The sequence below is a fragment of the Antennarius striatus genome, chromosome 4, assembly GCF_040054535.1.
Source record: "Antennarius striatus isolate MH-2024 chromosome 4, ASM4005453v1, whole genome shotgun sequence".
Lineage (NCBI taxonomy): Eukaryota > Metazoa > Chordata > Actinopteri > Lophiiformes > Antennariidae > Antennarius > Antennarius striatus.
Window position 1 is genome coordinate 17,729,107 of NC_090779.1, and position 25,872 is coordinate 17,754,978.

The 25,872-nt window shown below is 40.0% G+C and overlaps 1 protein-coding gene across 3 annotated transcripts in view; it reads right to left on the reverse strand.

The window, feature by feature from the left end:
- tspan9a (tetraspanin 9a) overlaps positions 1–25,872 on the reverse strand; it is a 167,146-nt gene that overhangs the window by 10,101 nt on the left and 131,173 nt on the right. For all 3 annotated transcript variants that reach the window (XM_068313446.1, XM_068313445.1, XM_068313444.1), the window contains 3 exons: positions 10,330–10,521; positions 7,453–7,527; positions 161–262 (listed from right to left, as the gene is read on the reverse strand). In XM_068313446.1, the coding sequence (XP_068169547.1) occupies positions 161–262; positions 7,453–7,527; positions 10,330–10,521 (369 nt within the window). The remainder of the gene's footprint in view (positions 1–160; positions 263–7,452; positions 7,528–10,329; positions 10,522–25,872) is intronic.

The window sequence follows — 25,872 nt, forward strand, 5'->3', positions numbered from 1 at the left end:
ACCTTTGACTATGACTGTTGCATTAATGAAGCTGCTACACACCAGAAAATGCATTAGCTGAGAATATAAGATACAAAAAAAAATCAAAGTCACGTTTAACATTTATTCTACAGTGAAACCAACTTTCTCAAATATTTCATCTAATGCGTGGTCTGCTCACCTCTGCCTGGATGATGTTCCAGGCATTCCGCAGGCCTATATTGTTTTCTGAGTTATAGAGAGCCAGGCCGTCCTTCAGGTCCTTCTTAGCATTCTCGCTCACCTGGAAAGGAAAGAGGCGACACCGACCTTGGTAAGAAAACCATTGTGAGTTGATATATAACAGCATAATAATTATAAAGCAATATCAAATAAAACCTGACACACACATCTGAATATGATATAAAGAAGATGCATCATTTAAGTATGTGATGGGCTTGGTGGAGGTATACTGTATAATGATTCCATGGGAGAATAAAGGGGGTTTATAGTTGTCATTGCATTATGACATACATGAATGCTTCCAGGCAATTTTAGAGGTTCATGTGTGATTGATTGACCATAGATTACTTTTATCAACTGACTTATCATGAGATTTTTATAAATGTGTTATATGACTTCCTTTTAAGTGTAACCTAAAAAAAAACCCCCACCCGCCTCACTACACCGATTTTGTATTTTGATGTGCATGTGATGCATATCATTTGTTGAATCGTTCCATAGACTTGTGCTTCAGCTGAATCCTTGAGCAGAGCTAACAAATCATTTTCCTCTTGACTGAACCCCAACAATGTCCTCAGGGTTGTGTCATGTCTAATGGAGATTAATATAACATTTGATGTGTTAATGAGATACAAAATCAGAGTTTTAGTTCTCATGCTGTTTGCCTCCGCAGGGCTAACTGCCAGGACGGATTGAGAGGCGCTTGAGATAAGGGGTAATTATTACTGGAAAAATGACATGCACTGCCAGACTTGTGCTGAACTACTTCACAGTAAAAAGAAGTTACGTCATAACAGGAGGAGAGAAGTTTAAAATGTTGAGCTTCAGTCCTAAGCCTACGGTCGAGGAAAAAAAAATCTGCTTCACATGAAGAGAAGGGACATAATGTCTGTCACAGCCTAACAACAAGGTTCTTTACAGAGGGAGGCAATAATTGCTCCGACAGACATTCGACTCAGATGCCTGCTTAGTGAAGTCCTACATAACAAACACGAGGGAACTGATGCAGCCCTCTTCCAAAAGAAATACATGTCACTTAATTAGTACTGTAGCCTATGCAATGCATAATAAACTTTTATTCTGAAATGAATTGTATGTAAGAGACAGATCAAACCTTCATTTGACTATACAAGAAGCTATATTAAGTATAAAATTAAGCACTTCAGGAATTTATTGTTGGGAAGGAAACCCTCAAACTCAAGTTTTCTGAGCTGCAGGGCACAGGAAAACAATCTGCTGAATTAAACATGAAGGTCAAACACATTTTCTTGTCTAATTGGTTTAAGTTTCACTTGTAATAAAATGTTTTCGCCATCATTAATCGTGCAAATCCCATTTAAAAAAAAAATCCTCCTTTACAGTAAGTGTAATTTTGAATCGCATTCTCACTCTGTAACTCACTGCTGATCCAAAGGAGTAAATCTACACATTGTACCTCAGGCTTCAGGGTTTTCCATATCTGTTCTAGCAGGGAAATGAGGTGAAGGGCAGAATCATCAATCTCTGCCTTTCACTTTGTTTCTATCCTCTATCTTCTTCTCTTCATCTAGGCTATATGCAATGGTGCTCATTACTGATTTCTCACACTAACACAGTTATTCAAGAGTAGTCCGGGTCTCCCCCTAGTACAATAAAAATCATCTTCTGAATCTCCAATGAGTCTCTGCACATTTTCCATTTCATATGTGGAAGCCTTTGTTCAAGTGAAATGAAACCTAATGATCTAGATTCACTGCTAACAAGAGGCAGACAAATGACTGCAGAACAAACAGGGATTTGATCATGCACCACTGTGCCCCATTTTATTTCTTGTAAAAAGAGAAGATACAAACAAATGTTGCATAAGCCTTTTTATAAAAAAAAAAGGAGAACTAACTTCTTGACAGAAGCTTATTCTACCATGGATATTTTTGACAAATAAAAGTCCAGTACCTTACAAGGACATCAAAGTCCTTGTAACTGTTCTCTGAAAAGTTGTCAGAGGGCAAAAATGCCAAAAACTTCTATTTACCATTTTAGTAAAGCATACAAGACCTCTCCTACTTCACTTTAGATGAACGAACTCTTCCTTGCCAGTTTGGTGCAATAGACAGAAAAATAAACACAAAAGACATAGAGAAAGAGTAAACAGAGGAAGACATGGAAACTAACATGTTGACAGAATGAAGGAGGGTCTAGGTTTACAATCCTGATGGACAGATCCAAGCGACTCATAAACAACCGCCTGAATAGTTAGAAAAGGCTTTAAAGCTGGCCATTGTATATGTTTCATGTTCACATGATTACTCAACTTCATTTAAGACTGACAAGCATATTTCTCTGGATTCATTCAGCGAGACATTTATTATTCCAGCGCCAGGCTTTTCCCCGCAGTCTGATGACATGGAAATGCATTGGGGAGCAGGTAAACTGGGGGGTTGTCGCCATGCAACCACAAAGCAATGCTGTTTACTCATTACCAGGGTACCCAGCTATGACCGAGCTGTTCAATTTTTCAGGAATGTGAAAGATCTGATCTTTTTGTTGGCATTTCATTGTTGAATACGCCCCACAAATCCAATTTCCATGTTAAGACAGCAAAGGTCACATTTCTACCATGTACATGACAAATTCTTTCCTTGAACTACACATTTAGAAAATGTCTTGAGTTGTAACTCTGTGTTGATGCCCTTGTATTTTCTTTCTCATTAATTTTGCCTCCAAGGACAACTGACTAACAAGTGGTGTCTCAGAGGGCAGACTGAGTTCCTCAATAAATGCAAATTCTTATTGCTTCATTTATGGTGGGTTCAATGATGGGTGTCTTGAAAAGCAATTGCTGCACTGGTATCTGGGCTTTATTCACTTTGTGTGATTTCATTCCTCAAAGTTATGTTAAATCCCAAATGATTCTCAGTCTCTGCGGTACCATTTAACTAAGAACCCAACAGACTAATTGACTTAATATATTAGAGCAGAGAGGGAAGACAACCAGATAAAAAATAAGCCATAATAAACTGAAAGGCACATAACTGTGGCCAACTATCGGATAAAAACAAAGTTTTTAGTCTGCCACATTTTGTGCACATTGGCACGAGTACGGAGCTCGGAGGCACAAAGGACCAAACTTTGCCTGAATGAAGCGCGGTAATGATTTAGAAATAAAGTGAGGGGAAAGACAACAATGATATACAAGAGAATGCAACAATGCATCATGTGATGCATTGATAGATGAAATTATTGATTATAGCCAGTTATTATAACACTCCTCCCTTTATTTACACACCAACCCAGCTGAATTACCAGAGGAGAGCAACACCAGCGGCTTATATCTGCAGTATCTGTAATTGTGAAAAACAGTGGATTTCTGTAAATGTTCATGTGAAATCACATGGGAAGCACAAGTTCAGTCACAACAGTTACAGCTTCTGTGTACTAATGCTGCAGAATAGCCTCAGCAACAACGTGGTTGCAAGTTATTTTACAACTAAAATTAATTTGATTGTAAAAAAATAAATAAAAGTAATACTGTAATGTCACGAATGTGAGGAACCAAGACATAAATTTCAAATAGAATACTAAAATCCCACATGCTGTTCAGCTGCCCTTGTCTCACCCTTCTGGTTTTTAGACATGACTCATTCTCAGATGCTATAAACCGTTCTGAATAAATTGCTGCAGATTTTACAGTTTCCTTGAGTCAAAAAGGATTGACTTCATGGTCAGAGCTCAGACTCTGTTGGCTCATCTCCAACTTGTTGTGCAATAGTCCCGAAAGAGTGTTAACTCAAACCACAACATTACAGTGATATTACAGTCACACCTCTTCCATCATTAGCTGCACACACAGTGACAAACTACTAGCAACTCTGATACCCTTCCCTGTTCCCAACTGATTTGTTACATTCACCCAAAAAAATATTTTGACAAATGTGATCAGGGCAGTAACAGCTAACCTAACTATATTTTACTGCCGCTCTCACTGCACAAGTGCATTATCTAACTGTGTAAAAAATAATGTGGAGAGAAACAGCCTCACAGAGGTCCCTAACAGCACATCATTAAACAGGGTACTTAATTCCCTGGTTTGCTGTGCAAGGCTATGATGGTTAGCCTGAGGCCAAGGAATCTAAAGAATGGGCTACACAACCCAACAACTCTTGGTAATTGGTTTAGAAAAAGCAAAGCATGACTTGGAATTGCATGTAATTCTGCCTGAAAATTCAAAACAAGCATACATATGTCAGCTGGTTTGTTTGTTAGTTGTTTCAATCATGGCTATGGCGGGACTGTCTCTTCATGTCTTACATGACTATCATCCTCTTCATTAACGTCATTGTTTAACTCCTATATGTGTTTCTGAAACTTTACTCTAACACCTCATATCACTTCTATGATGCATATTTTTTAAATCATCCCTTTAAACTTATTATTCATGCTCTTCTCACTAGTCTTTGGGTATAACCTCATTACTTACTAAAAATGTAATTTTTTTTGCGTGTGTTTGAGATCAGAGCTGTCACACACACACTCCCATAGTATTTATCACTGTAGATTTTACAAAGTCTTAAGAGGACTGTCCCCATAAAGTCAATGATTTATGTCATCTGTTGAGAAGCTCATAAGTCTTTTTTTTCCTCAAATTTGTCATTATACAGAGTACATAGGACTATGTAGAAGCAGTGGTAGGGACGATGGTAAACTTTACAAGCCGCATCTAAAATAACCAGCAGAGTAATGGTGGTAAAAGAGCTGAAGAGTGCAACTAAGGAGGGCGTGATTTCTAACAGGAAACCAGGACAGCATGACTACAGTCAGTTGGTCCTCTGAAGTTTGCTAAAACACTTTTAGACAAGACTTTGGTACAATTGGTGCTGCCACCTGCTTTGACAGACACCATGTCTGACACTATTTGACTGACAGTGCTTTTAGAAAACCAGGCGGGAAAGACACTACTGTATTTCATTTAGTTTTATTGTATGGAAATTGTTTTCATATTACAGATGACAATAAAAGTTTCAAAACTGACAAGACTCATATAGGCTGACAGAGTTCTCTTATCATGCTTTGTTTTTTGACTTCATTCACCAAAAAGTGCTCCACTTCAATTTCACAAAATAAAATATGCAAAATAATGTAATCAATTACATCATGCACAATACTCAGGTTGCCATGACACGTGTACAAAATGTCATGTTATCTATTCTGCTGCTGAGCTTCCTGCCAAACATGTTCATCTTCTCCCTTCACTCCCATGTCTTACCTCCCCACACTGTCTGGCCTGTTTCTGTGCACACACTTTAGTGATCCTGCCAGTTTCTACTTCTAATAAACCTTCACTGGGGTTCGACTTGGTATGTTGGGCTGACAGGGGCACAATGAGGTCACAGCGTTAAAGACGGATGGTTGTAATCTGGTTTGTGTCCCAGCCATCTGCTGTAGTCAGCTGGTTGCTGAATGCAGGGCCAGCCTTTATTAGACGAAACGGCCTCAACATGCCATTTAATCAGAGAGCTTAACACCACTGGGCTGTAGAGGGAAAGTGGGAGTACCTATGCATAAGCCATACCTGGAGGCAAGAGTGAAGCTGAGAAAGGCTGAGTGAGAGGGAAATTCTCAATTTGTATGAAAGAGCAGCACCTTTTAAGTGAGTTTAAACTGGTGGAAATGCAGATGTAAGAGGAATAACAAGATGGTCACATGAAAGCTGAGAAAATACAGTATTAAAAAAATGTTCCTCCAGCAAAACCAGGTCCGATATGTTCCTTTCTTCCCCACATGCTGTTGAAAGCTTGTCATCTGAAAGGATCAAAGTTCGCAGAGGCATCGCTCATAAGATGACCCATTTAAAAGACTAAAATATCTGTTGTGCAAGTCAGTGTTGGCACTATTTAACAGCTGCCAACTACTGTATGCCTTCCAGACTTGTTAATAAATGCCTTGTGATTAGATGATCAAATAGGAGAAGTGAATTACTGATTCCTATGATCACAGCCTGAAGCACGGTATGAGTAGAGCATCACATGATGAATGGAGAGACACGAAAGGAAAAACACAGCAACATCTGAAGACTTTGTCAAATGGACCTCAATTGTTTAATAAATCCTGACAATTTTTAGTGAGCAGCAGACTATCAGTTCTACCAAATTTACAAAAAGCATTTAATCTGCTGTGATGCCTTTGATTTCAGATGACATCTGAAGACCAGTAAATGGGAATTTATTCTGTAGGGATCAGCGATGCAGTAATCTTGGTTTCATATATTGCATTACGTTTAAGCCCGGATAAGCACAATGTAATTTGGCAAGAGGAGACAAAACATACAGTTTGTATTTATTAGGACTTGTGCGAATGAGAACAACTTCCTATCACTTACTAATGCACACTTCTTTGTTTTCAGAGCAATTCAAGTATGTTCCCCTGACTTTGCAGGTGATGGGAAAGGTGGAAAGGTGCTGCTGTGAAGTCAAGAGGCTTTCTATTAAAATTCCACCATGGAATCCATTTTTTTTTAGTTAAGCCAGTAATATTTGAGAGATAAGGCAGCAGACTTATTTACTCCTGGCATGGGGGTGGGGGTAGGGGGTAGGGTGGGGCTCTGAGACTTGATCCAAATCCGAGAAAGGTTTGGTTACGAAATGAATTCCCTTCTCTGCCTGTTTGAGCATTAAGCTAAGAACAAAGAGGGAGAATTAGCCAACACCTCTGGGGTCAGGCGACACAGCAACCTTGAATGTATATAATGTAATGAGTCTATTAGCAACATGTCCTTGGAGACAGTCTCCTTGGCTTTGCCAATCCTTCAGCTTGAAGTACTAAAATAAGCCTGGAGAAGAATCTGGGATCTTCACTGATACCAGCAGCTCCAGAGCCTTGCATATTGTCATCTGCTGTCACCATGCAGACATAGACCTGACCTGACAACATTAGGGGTCATGGGAAATGTGCTGGGGACCAAATACAGGAAACCAACTGGTTGGGATTGGGATGCTTTAGGGCCTAACCTTTGACCACAGTGTTAATGAAGACGTTAAACCTTGCCCCTTGCCGGAAGCTCCCTGGGAGCCCTGGAACATGAATATATTGTCACACTAACACCTTTTAGTGCTTCGTGCAGTTATTCATGGCTCTGTAGGTTCCGCATTTAAGACATTAACTTTCCAAGGCTCAAGCTGTAATGTATACCCCAAAGGTCTGACGTGTACACACTATGGACGAGCTCTGGTGACGTATTACAACTCAGACATGAGATGGGTGACAAAATCAACTCACCTTATCTGTGTACACGAAGAAGAGGATGAGTAATATCAGCTCTGCCAGGAGAATTATCAGCAGGACAATGAAGAACTGTTAGAGAGAAGTGGAAGCTTTAGAAATTATTTTGCCAGTATTATAAACCAATATCCTCCAATATCCTGCACATTAAAACACATTTATTTTTGAATATGCAATAAATGAGACACACTATGACACTCCTGCAGTCATTTATCCCTCTGACCCAGAATGTAAGAGAAAGATTTCATACATTTTGTACTATCTTCAGAATCTGTGAAATGCAATGCTTTGACTTGAACTCAGTCCTAAAATGATAGCATTATGGTTGTGTGATCACTTCTACATTTGATCACTGAATCTTGATCCATACATTTAAGTTAAAAGAACACTTCGAAATATGCAAGTGGCTCTCTTGTTGATATTTAGACATAAAGAAGACTGTTATCTCAAAAGATAATACGAAAGTAAAGCAACAAGCCTGTTAGCTTAGCAACTACCATGCTTATTAAAAATCTACTTTCAACACTGTTATATCACACTAATGGCCACATTGAATTCTTCTACGTCCTACATTTAATCAATGGAGTTATTTGCTTAAGTTTCCATTGGTTGAGTGATAAATTTGTTGATTGTGATTCCAGAAAGTCGATATGCCTGTTAAAAAAGTGTTTACTACGAATTAGTTGTAGAGTCAAAATTTGTGAGCCTCAAAGGTGCTGGGAGGCCAATTTTGTTTTATTTGGGCAAAGCCAAGCAACCCTGCCCCCTAGTTCAACACTTTTGCACCATATTATTCATCAGTTAATACTGTAGCATCAAATTTCTTGTATATGTGTCAGTCAGTCCTCTCATAGAGAAAGTAAATAGGCACATTTTGCTAGATGTTTCCTGATTTATTTATGGTTACAGTTAATTGACCTTTGATTGTGAGATTATATTTCTCTATCACAGAAAAGAGTAACACAATGTAAACACTCATCACTAATGACAGAAAAAGAATGATGGAGCAGGTGGGACTCACAGAAGGAGGAAAGAGAGGGAATCAAAGTGCTGAATGGTTTGTGAAAATGTGAATGGTGGAGCAGGTTTAATACCATACTAGATTAATTTCCAACACAGGTTTGAATCTCAATTACTATTCCACTCTCCCTACTTCACCCCTTTTCAGCTTGGCATTTAAGCAAGCTCCTCAGCACTGCATGGGAGTAGGAACACAAACCTAGATTTTATAAAACCCCATTAAATCAACACTCATTTGGGAGGAAGGGGTAGATCATTATTTTTGTCAAGGCTCAAAGGAAATAGTTCAGACTGTTTATTTGTTGGTTGAGTATCTGGACGACCAGTTTAGTGAACCACTTTATGCCTTTATGGTCCCACTGCCACATTTTCCTTGGGCTGAAAGTTTAAGGAATAGCTCCACTTCTCTAATTTGGTAGTGCTGTGATGACTGTGAGTGAAAATATGTATTCACATGCATGCTCAGCTTTGTGGGTGTATGTCCTCATTTGCTAGCAACACACACTTTCTAGGCTTTGAAGTGCTGACGTCTCAGCTCAGAGTATTTCAGTGCTTTCTCACCCAGTTTTTCTTTTTTTTTTTCAATTTGTCTTGGTAAACAGATTTTGGCAGCAAAAAAGAGAGACTGAAAATTTACTGCAAAGGGTGTCTGGGCTTTGAATATTTGTAATCCGGAGAGAGTTGTCCGCTGAATAACTTCAGAGATAGCATGTCAAGGTAAACGTTCAGATGTGTTTGCTGAGGGAGATCTAAACCCACTCTGATGTTTCCATATCCTACAACCCCCCCCCCCCCCCACATCCCCATTTCTTGGTGCACTGAGCTGGACGAATTGAAAGAAAAAAAAAACAACAACAATGATTAGCAAAGACCTCTGCTCTAAACAGAACTTTGTGGCCTCATATGAAACACAGCTACAACCAATGTGGCAAGAGACTTGAAGAATTTCAGAATGTCTATATTTCTCATTAAGGCTGTATTTTTCTTGGTCCAGCTCCTCCCCAACCCCTCCACCTCCCTCTCTTCCTGCTATCAGCTTGCTACCTCTCTCTCCTTCAAAGTTGTTAGCCAGGTGAAGGAAGCTATGTTGAACACTGAGGATTTGGTGGGGCTTTTGACTGATGCAAGAGCTTCAAGGGATTGAGCTGTTTGTGATGTTAAGTACCCCGAGCCTCAAATCCACTTCTCATTTAAAGTTTCTACACAAGAATTTTTGTGGAGCCTGGATCTCTACAAACCTCATTCCACTGGTTGAACTTTTATAATTAACTTGCACTTAAGATAATAAGACTTTTGGAAAACAGCGCAACATCAAGACAGAGGAATCCTTGTGATTAATAATTGAACAGTGCAAATTATTGAGCACAAAAATATCCTTTAGTGTGCTACTTTTAGATGCACAAGCTCAACCATGATGGAGACACAAAAGACCTCTTGATTAATAGTTCCTTTGCTGGGTTGTGACCAAAGACATGAAAACAACAAGAACACAGTGTTGATTTATGGTAAAGGACAGTCTCACTGTTCAGCTATAATTTCCCTTCATTAGCTCCTGTGGTTCAATACAATGCACACTGAAATCTTCCTGACAGTCGGCTTTCTCTGCTAAAATTGTGTATGGGAGGCAAATAAAGATTTGATGCTGTGCTGGCCTGTCACCAGTATGTGTAGGTGTATGGGAATAGATGTAAGACCCTAATCACAAGACAATACTCTAAAATTTGAATGGATGATACAAAGAAATGTGAAAAAAATTTCCAAGGCAGTTGAAGAAGGTACAGTTGTGCTTGGTTAGCTGTCTAAGTGTGTCTTATTTATATTGGAGGATTAAGCAGGTATTCATATTCAACTCACGCTCAGAAGCAGGCACTTGTTCTCCTTGATGGCACCCAGGCAACCAAGAAAGCCTGTTACCATGACGATGGCGCCGATGGCGATGACCATGTTGGCAGCTGACAGTGAAGGGAATGAGGGCGAGAAGGTGGCGAAGCTGCCCTGAGACACACAGAGCCAAATGCCCACGCCGAGGAGCCCACAGCCACATAACTGCGAGGTAAAAGATAAGACAAACAACAAGGTGAGAAAACCTACAGCAGATAAGGGTCGGCTGCAAACCTGATCCACAACAAGTTCTCTGCTGGAGGTTTTTGTTTCATAATATCAGATCTTCCAAAGAACATATGGTACTATTTCTTTGAAATGAAGTGCAACAGGCTCAATCTCTCTCAGGGTACCAACTTATCACACAGTCATTCATCACTAAAAAGTTACAGGACAGCTTATTCACTTACTTCTGTAACAAACCAGTATCAGGAATTTCAGGAAAAATGTAATTGAGCCAAGTTGGTTTTGCATATTTGTTTATATTAAATCCAAATACAAATTTGTGATTACTGCGGTCAAAGTTAAAACTTCCAAACTTTTCCACAACTATGCACAGTAGACTCGAGCAATTCCATTATTCCTCTCTGCCATGCTGTCAGGCTCCCGCTGATGTGTGTGAAGTCGGCGATGCAAGGCCATTAATATAAGAGAGTGTTTATAGAAGGCTTTGATTAGAAAAGTGGAGTGTCCCACTAGTTGATATGTTGGTTCATCTATCAGAGGAATGAGTCATCCAACAGGACCACCACTCAGTGAAATATAGGCTGAACTGTTGGTGGCGACATTTTTGCCTCCACCTATTAGAATGAAATATCCGAGGCAATCTAACCACGAATAAAAGGAAAAAAAATCCCAAATGAGGTGAAATATGGAGCAGCATCATGGTAAATCATCACACCTCACCCCCCCTCACATCACTCGTCTCCTCCTTTCTTATCTTGTGCCGCCTCTCTAGGACACTTCAACGCCTGTCAGCAATATATGCAACAAACCTGCTGCGCATGCAAACAAACACTTGCTGAGGCATACATTTACTCACTGTATATGCACTGTACACACACACACACACACACACACACACACACACACACACACACACACACACACACACACACACACACACACACACACACACACACACACACACACACACACACACACACACACACACAATCATCAGATAGGAATTGCGGATAATTCAGCGACCTCATTTTTCTTTTTCAGAATCAAATAATTAATTCACCACACACAGCGCTAATTTTCTTCATCTGACAAAGTTTAAATGACAAATAGGACAACTGATGATAAATCTGTGAATACGCTGCAACATTTTAACAACAAACAGGAGTGGCCCTGGTTTGACTGATAGCACAAGTTTGCAGATCAGCCTGCAGCGGGCAAACAAAGTCACTTAAAGCACATTATAAATCCACTAAAAGAAGCTCTTAGTGATGTTTAGTGATGGCTTTAAAAACAATCTTTGGAATTTCAAATGCAGCTCCCTTGAGGTGGTGAAAGACACTTCAGGTCTAATGAGTTCTATAGGAATCCTAGATACATAAACTGAGTTCAAGTAAATCCATCTCTCAAGGGCCCTCACTAACCTGTGACCTTTGTGCCAGGAGGTTTAACTTCCTGCAGACTCATCTTCAACAACAACAGTGTTTCAGCAACCAAACACAGCAGCAGGCTGATGTGAGTGAATGCTGTCCCCAAAACAAGAAAATGACTCAAATCTTCACCCTTTTCACCCATGACTGTGTAGCCTCCTACAAGGACATCATCCTAAAGTTTGCAGATGACACCGCTGTGATTGGACGCATCACGGGCGGTAACGAGGCAGCTTACTACATGAGGGAGTTGGACACGCTGGTCATATTGTTTGGGGATCACAACCTCGCCCTCAATGCAGACAAAATATCAACGAACCCCCAATACAGACAATTTACCCCTCCCACCCCCCACCCCCCTACGGGACAGAGATACAGGGGTCTGAGATGCAGGACATCCAGATTAAAGAACTCTTTCTTTACCTCTGCCATCAGACTCCTCAATAGTGTTTCATAAAAGTTCAACCTTTGGCAGTTTTGCAAAGTTTGTATTTGCTACTCTACATTAATCATGCACATTATGTAAATAACTGTCAATAGGTCAAAATGTATTTGTGGTAGTTAGTTTTATTCATATATGTTATTTCATATATATGTTGTTCTTTGTACAACTCTGGTGGCATTACGTGTGGATGGCAAAGTAAGTTTTTCATTGTACGGGGAAACCCTGTTTCTTTACTTTGCACATGATGATAAAGGCTTTGAAACCTTGAATTGAAGACACAGAAAAAAAAAAGCTATTCATGACTTTTTATGTCTCTGGATGTGTAAAAGCCTTGTTGAAGACTACTGAAATTAAAGCAGTGATTCACAGCCCAGAGTGTTATTTTGTGAAGGACTGGAGAGGCTGCTCAAACAAACAAAGTAGCCTGAGTGGTTCTGTCAAGGTCAAGGGCAAAGTCAGAGGGAGAGTGGGGCTGTGGAGCGAGTCTGCCCACCAGACTCTGAGAGAATTAAACTTGTTAAACACATATGGACAACATTAAAGTCACACTTCTAAATGAACAAGTGGACTGATTAAGACCACTCCTAAATGAAGGACAGCGACAGGTGCAGTGGTGCTCGACGCTCCTCTGATCATCTATCACTAGACGAAAGCCCTTCAATCATCCATCGTCTAAATTATTCAGAGGTTAGGCATTTGCTGGGATTCACTCCACGGCCCTTCGTGCTTTCCCGATTAAAGCAAGAGAATAAAACATCAGCTGAAAATACTGTTAAAGGTCATGTCCCTATGCAGAGTGGCTGATATACAGAATGAAGGCTGGCACTCAGGCCAGATTATATCGCCTGTGAGGAAGGGTTTGAGGCAACACTGGAGGAATACTAAGTTTAAGAGGCCAGACAGGTGGAGTGGATTTACAGCTAGAGAGGAGAGCAATAGAAGGTTCATGAGTTAAGGTGGGCAGGGATACATTGAATTAAATGTATTTAATGCCCGATGAGTGGAACTTGTCGTTCTCTGAAGTGACTTTTAAATCACCCAGCTCCCTCCTTGCAATATGTCTGATCTCATCCCAAAGGAGCACAGGCTAATCTCTGCCCCGTTTCCACAACTACCGCTGCTTCTACCACAACACGCTGTCATCAGGCCTGTATACCATCGGCATAAACTGATCTCTTTGGCAATCCAACACTGAGCTCCTTATCTACTATTCATTGTTGGACAGTTGCGGTGTTGATATTTCATCTGAAGGTGAAAGATCAAGGCATCCCCAATTACTATCGAGGTAATCAGTGTTTGGGCAGCCACTGCTGTTACACCAATACAAGTGGAAGATGCTCCAGGGTAATGATTAATAATAAATTGGTCAAATAACTCGTGCTACAGCAAAACGCAAAAATTACAGTGGGAAATGACAGTTCAACTCACTTATAGTTTGAATAATAGAATTTAATACAGTACATCAGTTGTTGCTGTGGTTTTGTTTGAAAACCAGCACTCACACTTAAATGATTGTTTTTTTCATTTCAAATATACTGGATCAAATGCTGACAGCTCTGCCACTTTTATAAAAGAGTATTTGTTGTTGACTTGTCTTACTCTAGTCAAATTGACTAACGGTGATTCTGTAACAATTATCTCTTTCTATAAATAAAAGGAAATAAGAATCTCTGGGCTATTACTCTACTCTCACAATCCATGAGCGCAACTGTATATCCCGGACACATCATTTAACAACTGGAGTTGATGCATGATAGCATGCCAGGTCTGCACTGTTTCAGTTTTAATAAGCATCAGTAAGAGACTGAAACATTTAGCATTCTAGATTTTCAAGCATGCATTTCAGGCTAGTGGGAAATGCTGTCAAAACAACTTGGATGTTGATGTTCCATTTTCTCTCACTGATGTTGGTGTGCAAACATGCAGTACAAAGATGCTGCTAGTGTATTTGTTACTATGTAGGTTGCTTTAATATTTGAGGCTTCCAGCTGAGATAATAAAAATATTCCAGTCTGCTCTAAAGGCCGAATCGAGTTCAGAAGTTTAACAGCATTTCGAATAGGACAGTGGGGTGATAGGCATGTGTCACTGTGGTTACTAGAGAGTTGTTTTTTTTCTCTTTCAATCAATGAAAAGGAGTGAGATGGGAAGGAAGGAATATGTATGTGACCTTCTCATATGGGTTAGGCAGCATTTGGAGTGCACCACCATACCAAGAGAGAATCGATTTTTCTGTCTAAATGTCATTTCTGACAGAGTGACACTGGGAACCCTACAGAGAGGAGGGGGAAAGAACAACATTAACTTTCACACAAAGGAAATTGGAGGAGATGTGACTCTATTTTTCCAGCCCTCAAGTTTGTGGCACAGCAACAAAGTCAAGGTGAAAATAATTACAAAAAACAGGACATGGAGCAACACGTGATGAAGGTGTGTGCAAGATAGATAGAGAGTATAAAAGTCAGAGATTGGACCCACATGTGGGATGTGTACAGGGAAAAAAGAAACAAGGAGAAGCTTGGAAGGTAGAAAAGATAAAGAAAAAAAGGGTGACCCTTGATCCAAGTAGCTGACTCAGAGAATTATCAGTCGATGCAATAACTGGCTCAGTGACACGGAGCCACCCAACACCTCACTGCAATCTTCCCTGGAGGAAAAAGATGTCTGAGAGTGGGATGCACACTTTGTGTGTGTGTGTGTGTGTGTCTGTGTGTGTGTGAGTGTGTGTGTGTGTGTGAGTGTTAAAGTTGGAGGAGACTTTCCCATATTGAGTGCTCTGAGAGGGTTTGTCCTGTCATCAAGTGTGACAGCTTTTGTCAAATTACTGCTGTCCTCTGTGGCCGCTGCCGTCACTCAGCTTCAACAGTCCCATGCATAATTTTGTACAGTTTGACTGAGCGTTATGCGTCACACCTTATTTGTGAACCCTCTTCCGCTTAGAGTAAATACACAGAACAAAACTAATATTCTGTAGACATCTGCTGCACCATACTGGAAACTAACCTTTTGTTTAAGTAATTAAACTCTTCTACAGCACAATCATTCATAACACTGGGGAAAACACCAGAGTGACTATCACTTTATGATGCAATCTGCCTTTTATAGAAACTTTATCTTTATTTTTATTATGAAAAAAAACAGTTCTTTCTTCCTTTTTTTGCAGCCCATCTTCAGCAACAACTTCTGGTCAAGCTGTCATTGATTTTGCACTGAAATGAAGACTGAGGATATTCAAGTCAGATCAAAGAAGATTTTTCTTTTCTCGCCATGAAATCCCTCAAGCCTTGATTCATGTTTCCATATAAGCACCAAATGACCTGCCAGCTGTAACAGGGAAACAGAATCACAGAGGAGAATCCATTAAAAATTAAAGAAAAAGCCTAAAAGTAAAGATAGACTATTTGTATTTTCTGTGCAGTAGGTGAAAAAGGTTTTCCTTGAGGCACACTGTGAAAGAAAAAAGAAGTCAATTTTAAGACCGGACTCCCATGAGAGACTTTTTTTCCCCCACTTTATTTCAGGAAAGGTTAGAGACTTAAATAAGCTTTACTCCAGTTATCCTCCATGTTGACCACAAAAAACAAACAAAAGTACAGTGATACAGAAAAACACATAAGACACATAAGTCTTGTTGTTTTCAGTTCAGCCAACTTTTCATCATTAATTAGGCATTTATTATTTTAATGGTGATATTCACTGTACAACATATAACTGTGTCAGACAGTACATTACAGAGAATTATTAAACATTATATATTTAATTAGAAGCACTTGTGATGACTTCTTTTGTCGGGTTAAAGTAAATAAAAAATATCTGAGAAGGAATAGCAAAGAAAAAGTTATGCTGAAGAAACACTTCTCAGCCGAAATGATTATAAAAAAAGATTTTAGCCTTCTTATTCACATTTATTGTCTTCATCGATGGTATAAATACTTGAGGCAAATCATGAAAATTAATTGTACATCCATCCATTTTCTTGTACATGAGACAACCATAGTTGTCTCGTCTCCAGCCGCTTCCTCCACATTGAGGGTCATGGGTGCTGGAGCCTATCTCAGCTGAGTCGGGGTGAGAGGCGGGGTACGCTCCTGAACGGTATTCTTTGTTGCACGTTACCGGTGCATCGTGGCACAACATGAAAGACAAACAAGCACCCATGCACAAAAGCACACCTATGGGCAATTTAACTTCATCAATTCACCTAAATTGCATGTTTTTGGAAGTGGGAGGAAGCTGGAGAACACAGAGAAAACCCAGACAGACACGGGGAGAACCGGGGAGAACATACATACAAAGGGCTCAAACCTGGAACCTTCTTGCTGTAAGGAAACAGCGGTACCCACTGCACCACCGCGCCGCCTTAAACATATTCCAAATCATATTTTTTTGAACAGTTAGAAAAGGACCTAAATGTATCGCTATAGACGATATTCATCCTGATAATGGTAGCAAACAAGCTAAGCTCCAGGCACATACAGCTTTCTAATGAAACTCACCATCTATCTTTCCCCAGGCTTACAAGTTGCATCCTAGTAATTCCTCAGTGAAAGTGTACAGCCACTGTGAGATATATAACAAGTAAATTATTCACACCGTCTGAGATGGTGGCTTAGGAAAACAGCGCTTTCAGGCAGAATTCAAAGGGCTAGGGCAGATGTGCAGCATAAGATTAAAAAGCTATATCTGTCTGTTTAAAATTGCATTGCACCCAGTGGAGTCCTGACAGATTCACACAATGTAAGAGATTAGCAGCTAAATGATAAAGCAACACACTATTTTCTAAGCACACTTTCTTCAGGGACTCTGTGTACACATCTCTACTGACTTTCAGCATCATTGACACATGACCCATACCGAACGAAACTATCTTGTCAATTCATTGCTGATAGGATACCATAGAGGTGGAAGACTTCCCAGTTCCCACCCATTGCTTGTTTCATCAAACATCTTTGAATAATGCATTTCTGTGGTGGGTCTGGTTTGGCTGTGACTTTAGAGTGATCTAGGGGTTAGATTATTTAAAGGGTCATCAATGATGCACCCATCAGTGATGCAGGTGTTGCCATGTCCCTGCTGCTCTCTCCCTTTCTCTCTCGGGAACGGCTACAAGGCCTATTCACTGCAAAGTGACTGTAAATCAATTGCGCCAGAGGGATTTTAGTCAGACAAGCGCTCCACTGTCTGTCTAGAGCCATCCTCACTGTCCTCACTGACATATCTACACTGTTTCACACCTTACAGCAGTCTCTTCTTTTAAGGACATGACACAAAAAGAAAGAATGCCTGAAAAGTGGCAAATGAAATGCTATTAGACATCCCTGACTTATTTGGCTGTTAGATCTAGACACTACTCTTCAATCAGCCTGAAAAGACCCCAGCACGTCAATTATACATTAAGAACAAGTGGGGGAGCATCAGGAGGCAGAGAAAGTCAATTGAAGATAGGAGCCAGATAGCAAAGAAACTCTGCTTGCCAGAGCTAGTCTGAGGAAGTGAAAGATTGGAAGGAGGGAAACAAAGGGAAATGGAGCCTACAAGCCAAGAACAGAACAGAGCACAAAACCCAGAGCCAAAGAGCGAATACTTGATCCAAATACAACGAGCACTGCTACGGGGAACAAAATTCATTAACTTCTTCATGCTGAAGATGTGGGACAGCTGCTGGATATTACCTGCCCTGTCTCACAGCTACTTCCTGGTCAGCTTGAAACCCAGTGTGCTCAATTATAAATCGATTAAGGACCATAAAAATCTCAGTGACGCTCTAATGAGGACAATGAGATATAAATACATAAAAAGCCCTGATAACAGAGGCGATGTTTCTCCACAAGGTGCTAATTAAATGTGAATATTGGTGCTTTCTGTTGACATCAAAGGTGCTTGTGAAGCTATCTTTTACAAGGCATGCGAGTACAATAAAATTCAACGCATTCAGAAAAATAAATATCTATTTATGTGAAACCTGTTATTTGAGTGCCTGTTTGCCCTCATATAAACTGCCTTGCCTACAGAGCCACAAAAACATTTGTTTTGTATAAATATCTCACTCCGATCTGCCAGTGCAATGATGCCGAAAATCCTTAGAGGCAAGCAGTCACTTGGGCAGTGTACCATCGACTTTACCTAGTTGAAGGGCTTAATGAGGATGCTGGCTCAGCAGAGATGGAGCACAGCCAAAGACTTGTGCAGAAACTTGACCGGTTCCACACAGCACCTGGAGCAGAGGACCTCAGTGCTCAATGAAATGGGATATCTTTAAAGTACTACATCGATGATCTACTGCACTGAAAATGAAATAGCAAGGCAGAGTGCTACTCTGCACATTGGTCTGCTCCTTGTTGCATCAAAATGACCTCAGTGTCTCTGTGGAGGGAAAGAGCAATCTCAATTAGAAGGGGCATTTGCTACAGAGAGTTCTCCAACAGTGTTGGAGAATACAACTACATCTCTCATTTCACCTCACCGTGTCAGGAGCGCACAAACAAAACAACCCTGACTAAAAACCGTAGCAGTGTTTTCCTAAAGGACATAGGGACATTGTGCAGTGGACTGAGGAAACCTTGGATGGCTATGTTTGAGTTAACAGTGAAGCAAATCATATTGTTTGGGTTTGGGTCAGTCTGCTTGATCTTCGAATAAAATAGACAAATTGCTTGGCTCAATGTGAGCTGTATGGGGAAAGATGGAATACAAGCTCTGCACCAAATTAACCTCTCAGTTCACGATTTGTTAAGCTCTTCTCACTGTTACTGCCTTACCCTAATGCTACAGACAAGGACATGTCGGGAGAAGCTGTTAGGGAATTAAGGATCGTGAACACGTTTCATTTACTGCTCTTATGGTTTTGTTTTATTGTGTCTGTGTTAACATGCAGATCTGTGTTGCAGAGGAAAGTTCATGCTACAGAAATAAAGGATTGGAGTGTGTTGTCAGGTTTCAGGATAGGTCTCTGAGCTGATTGGACTAGCTATAGCACTGGAAATAACTACTGAAGACACTGGTATGATGTGACGAAGGCGTATTCATGCTCCTAATGAATGGGGGTGTAATTTTGTCAATGGGTGTATTTGCTGGGCCATTTAAGCTGTACAACAACAAGATGAGACTATTCACAATTTTCACTTTCAGATGATTAACAGAGGGACGGAACAAATTCTTATCAAAACAAATAAGTGTAAAATATCTTTATTTCTAGAGCAGTGCTACTGTGTGCTGAAGACGTTCTGTTTACAATGTGAGGAATTATGCATCCCTGGGGGAAAGAGATGCAGATGGAGATGCAATATACCCACATAAGCTTAAGTGAAAACCAAAGTGCCAGGCAGATGCTTTGCAAGAAAGAATAACCAAATTGAAAGACATACAATCTATTGTGCCTCTGCACACTGTGCCATTTGGTAAATGACTATTTCCCTGCAGTGGTTGAAGGGCTTTTTAACATCTTTTTGACTTCATGTAGTAAATAATTTATCACACTAAAGACAGAACTAAGACACTGTAAAGGGAGGAGTTTGCTAAAATTATTATAGTCTTCTGTATGGGGTGTTAAAGCAACGTGATGGTGCACAGCTGAGGCTTTTCTCATTTCCGTGCTTCCCACTTTATCCTATCTTAGTTCTGCCCCATTGCATTTTTTAAACCTGCATAAAACTGTCCTTTCCAAACACATTTCAAGACATGCAAGCTGCAGTATGTCCTGTAATTAATGTCAAAGTTCATTACAAAGAAGAAATCCTACACCTTGGATACATACTGGACCTAACCCAAGTGAAGAAATGCAGTAGTACAAATCCTGAAAAACCGACCATGTTCTCTGTTTATGGACCACTGACTTAATTTTGGAAATAATGAACTGGAAAGTTAGAGAATGCACAGTGAAAACAAGGACTTGCATTGACCAGTAACGAGAGCCGTTCAGTATTCATGGTGGTGGGTCTTTGGTCCAGCTTGAATTTTAATGGCTCTGTCTGCATCTGCTCGTACCAGTGGGAAATTTTATTTCACCTTTGGTATGACAGGCACAGCACCTGAGTCTTGTTTAATTGTCAAAAGTATGTGTTCATTAATCATTACAAAATTTAACTTGATCTACAAAAAAATGATGTAAAAAACAAAAAAAGATTGACACAAGATAAGCTATGGCAATGGCTATAACTTCATTCAAGATAAGTAAAAATTGCAACAATTTGAAAGAAAAAATATTTAACAAAATCAAACATTTCACATTTTATGTGCCTTCAATTCCTCTGAACTGTAATAAATGCACCCTGTGGTTATTTTCAGGAGCCATCTCTTTTTATACTTCTCCTCTCTCTCAGAATCCTTGAGCTCAAATGGGATGAGAAGGAGAAAGTAAGCTCAGAGAGGATATGAAACATTTCATGATGAGCTCCCTAATGAAAAGAGACCTTCAATCAGTACTTAAGTGCAGTAAAATCTTTGACAGTTAGTCTTCTATATACTCACGCAACACACCACTTTCACCTCACTCAAACCGGTTTGGGGAGACAAAAGGATCCAAACAACTAAACAAATCTGCCAAATAAATACGTCACGCTTTCCCCTTAGGAAAGATCAATTTTTTTTGGTGGTTTGATAGGGATGAAAAGCTTCATTGTCCCACTCTGCTTCAAACTTCTCCTCTGCTATCTATGCCTAAATGACTCACTGGAGGTGCTTCTGCAGGAGACATGCTAATTGGCGTAGGAGGGAAATGGACTGTGTAACTACTCTTTTCTGGTCGGCCAACCCTGAAATCCCCATCAGCTCCTCATCTCGGCACATGACCACACAAAGAGACACACCACTAAATAATAAAATGTCATCAATACCTGTATTAAAGTTGTGATATAATCGTAGATGGATTATTCACCGCAATCCACCTCGGGGTGCAAGAGAAGACAAGGAGAGAATGAAGGCAGGGAGAGGGAGAATAAATGAGGCTTGACTCAGGATGTAATGCTGCATTGTGGAGGGTGTAATAGGAGTCTGTCTGTGACCTCTACTGGACTGTCATCAGGCTACATCGGTTCTAAGAGCATCCCTCTCTACTCCTAAATGCTGAGTCGATACGTAAAACATACAGTATGTGGTTGAAAACACTGATAAGATACGGGTTTTTAGAAACAGTATTATTTTCCCCAATATGCAGTAACAGGAGAGGATGTCGGAGAAAAAAGGAGGATCAATGCCTGCTCAGAGACCAATTATTGGAATAAATCAATACTCATTAAATCTGCATTTAAGTTTGTTAAAAAATGTACCCTGTACTCTCTGAACCTTCCTAAACCTCATCACAGCAACCTTTTCCACATCATATATCCCCAATGAGTGTGTTAACAATAAGGAACCGTTTGATCATGGAGCAATCCAAAAACCCTGTTCAGCTGGTGGAGAGGAGGGCGGGGTTTCAATGCAGAACTTTCACTCAGCCATTATAAACCTAAAAAACATCCTGTGGGGAGAGTTAATATGTACATAAAAGTGTAACAGTCACTCATTTTAACGACAGCTTCTATCATCTTTTATAGCCTGAGCACTGATTTCTTATTCCAGATTTAGTTCCTTATATTTATGACATTCAAACTGAATTTTTACAGCGTGTTTGACTTAGTTGCTGATTCCTTATCTATAAACTGCAAGTGCTACTTTTTCTGAATTTAAAAACAATATTAACTGGTGTTAACAAAAGGAGCATGTGTGTGTCTACAAACTGTGACTGCAGTTGTTGTAATACCCGTACTATTTGAATCAAGTTGTATAACCAATGAAAGGAGAGAGAGAGAGAGAGAGAGAGAGAGAGAGAGAGAGAGAGAGAGAGAGAGAGAGAGAGAGAGAGAGAGAGAGAGAGAGAGAGAGAGAGAGAGAGAACAGGATGAATTGTCTGACCTTAAAAACTAGTTAATGTGGACTATGTAGTACTTATTTATTTACAACTTCATACTTGATATTATTAAGTAGTGAAAGAGAAGATAAATTATAATGTAGAGAAAGAGGACATGAAGGTAGTTGGTGTGAGAGAAGAGGATACAGAAGACAGGGTTAGATGGAGGCAACTGATTCGCTGTGGCGACCCCTGAAGGGGAAAGCTGAAAGGAAAAGAAGAAAATACTTGATATTATTAAATGTAATATTAATTGTAATGTATTAGCGAATCAATAGCAGCTTTATTGAAAGTATAACAAATGAAAATGGTGACTCATGAGGAAGACAGAGACTGCCCTAAAAGTAGCAATGAAATGATCACAATGCCAGTCGCCTACATAGATATATAAAAAATTGTCTAGATATAGACAAGAATTTGACCATGAAACCAAGAGAGGGAAAATCAAATTTCTAATTTTCCAGTTAAAGCTGGTCTAGGTGCTGAAATGAATAAACATGTGTCTGATCTTTTTAATACATAACCATGTTTTACATTTTTGAATGACTCTGAAGAAGGTGGAACACTTTCCAAGAGTAAATGTACAGCTGAAAAAGTAGAAATATATGCAGTACAACAGATTGGAAGATGATTAATTGATCAAGAACAATCAATCAATGTGATCCTATAAGAGAACCATAGGATCTGTCACAGCATTAAAAAGGTCTCCTTTATAATTCCTCCAGTGCTTCAATAAAAGCACAACTTATTTATTCTTGGCTGCATGTTTCACTTATAAATGGCTTAATATATAGCACTAAAGGCCAAGTTTGGTTATCTTCTAAGTGTGGGTGTATTTTACTTTGCAGTTGCCACGAGCGACCTTCAGTCTTCACTTGAAGAACTGTAGCACCTGCACTGGAGGCCAGTCTGTCACGAGAAACCAGTTCAAAGACAAAGCTAACAGGGGGATTAGTTTCAACATAATGTTGTGTGTAATTTCTGGGAGTGATCCCTGTTCCCTCATGCCGGCTGTTCTCCTGGAGCACGCGTCACACCTGGAACAGTTTAACATTCTGTTAAAGGCCTTTAAATATGACAACCGTTTCAATCAGCAGAACTATGCACAAAACGATATCATCTTAATTAAAATGAATGAAAATGCGATTACAGCCTTCTCTTTAAATGAAAACTGTTTAAAATCAAGGTCGAAAAAAGTCTCAATGATGTCTCTTAAATGAAAAAGCCATCAAATAGAGTTTCAATGAAGCCCAACCCCGACATCCTTTTTTTAAAATCTTTTCTGCACTGACAGTATAAAATTAAATTTAATATAAGAGTTGAATGTTGGTTATTCAAGCCAAGTTATTTTTAAAGATGTTACGAGATTAGATAAAACAAGACGATGTTGTTTACTCTGCCTCAAAATGTGGTGATGAAGTATTTTGGGGATGGGGGTCGCTTTCATTTGGATAAACTGTTGCTTACGAGCAGGGATTTGTCACAAAATTATTATTGGTGGTTGATCAAATTTAACAATGTTGTGTCATACGAATGCCACATAAAAATGCCATACCTATGTTTGCTGTATTTCTCATGCCCCCCTTAACCTCCACTTCCAGCCTCAGGTGTCAGTCCATTGGCATCGGTATGCAGGGTCTGAGGGCTTTCCAAAGAGGTCACATGTGACAGTCCCTTAAATGCCAATGTACCTTTATTTTCTATTCCTTATGCCTTAATGTATGAACCCATGTGTAAAAACGTCTTTCAGTCCTTACTGTGTGCTACCGTAGAGATGATTTTACAACTGCCAGAGCCATTTACTTGCTCCCATTTAGTTGCTTTTATTTGCTCTCAGGATGACTTCCAGATGATTTAGAGACCTGCAAAGCTTGCCTGTGGTCCACATCCATGACGTGGAGCTAAGCCAGGTCAAGTTCCCGCAAGGAAAATGACATGACAAAGCAAAAAAAGTCTCTTGAATTGTTACCTGTCGAGCAAAGTTCTCTCCCAGCTATTTAAATGCAAAGTGAGTGGGGAGGAGGATAGGCTGCAGGCTGAAGTTTTAACGTGGGAGTTGACAGCTGAAGGATTCATCATTTGTTGAGAGATTCCTCTGAATAACAACTATAAATAAGTACCTGAAGTACATCCTGTGAGTTTTTGACGAGTGTAGAAACTATCCTAGTTTCTCTTTGTAACCAAACATGCTGCTCCAAGTTTTAAGCTGACCTAAGTTATGCTCAGTAAGGCTCTGAGGTCCTGTAGATTGACTGGAGACATGCAATATTCACAGCGGGTGTTTTAAGGACACGCTGACTGCTGAACTACTGAGCTGTCCACCTTGACTTTCAAAAGAGAATATTTCAAAAATTTTCCTGCAAAAAATATCCTAGTGAGGGAATGCAAAGTAGGAAATGTGTGAAAATGAGCAGTAAACTATGATGACAGGAAAGGATGTGTTTATGCTTCTGTTTTGGTCAATATTTGGAACACATACACTTGTGGAATCGAAACATCAAAATCAGATACAGTAATTTTTTTCAGGATGTCAACTCCAGGAAGGCTACTGGGGGGGGGGGGCGTTGGCTCAGAGCTTTTTGGAACAAAACTCATTGGTATTAAACTGAGGAAAATACAAGGAAACAAAAAAAACCAAGAAAAGAGTGCAGTTATGACATTTTAAAGTGTAAATTGTGTTTTGCTCACTGGATATTTGTCGCAAAACTTTACTGTTTTCTTTGTCTCAGGTTGTAATTCAGTAGAAACCAGGGGTTTTTATTGGATGGAAGATGCCGATGATCACAGAAACAGTGTCCTACAGCTATCTAACATTCAGATGAGCAAAGAAAGTTTTGACAGGACGACCAGAGCTGCCCTTCATGTTAGAGCACAGGGTCCATATGCCTGCTCAGTAAAATCACCAGCCCTCCTGGCCCATAAAGCAATAAGGTCAGCTGAAGTCCAACCAACTGTTGAGCTGATTGAGGCGGTTATATATAGACTCATACAGAGGACCAGATTTGGGGTTTGTCACAAGGCCTGCCATGACAGTGCAAAATCTTTATTCTAAACTCGGCCAGTGCCGTAGCGGAGCCAGCCTTTTCCATGACACAAACTAGAATGATATTCTCCCTAGGGGACAAGAGGATGAAGTAGAATCAATTCAAAATAAATGGAGAATGATGACAAACTAATGGTTGGTGCGCTAAAGGAGGTGCAACACAGAGTTTAAGAGGCAGATCCCCATTACCGTTAACAGGGCAGTGGGGGCATGGCGAGGCGGCGTCGGCCATTTAGGTCTGTGACTTACAGGGAGCATGCCTGTGGGCCTCAGTGTGCATGATCTGAATAGCCCAGTATTTTGGAAGATGTTAATGTGAGTGAGGCTATGCAGCGTATGCAAGCAGAGCGTTTCACTTTAGAAGCTCAGTCTGACAATCTTTTCAATGTCACAGCGAAAGTGAATATCAGTAAAGAAGCCATGTGACATTCAGGGATTGTACACCTTGTAACTCTTGGCAAGAAACAGAATGTTTTTGAGTCTATGGCTTATTGTGTCAAAACGTGTTTGTGTAACAGTGACCACAAAGGGC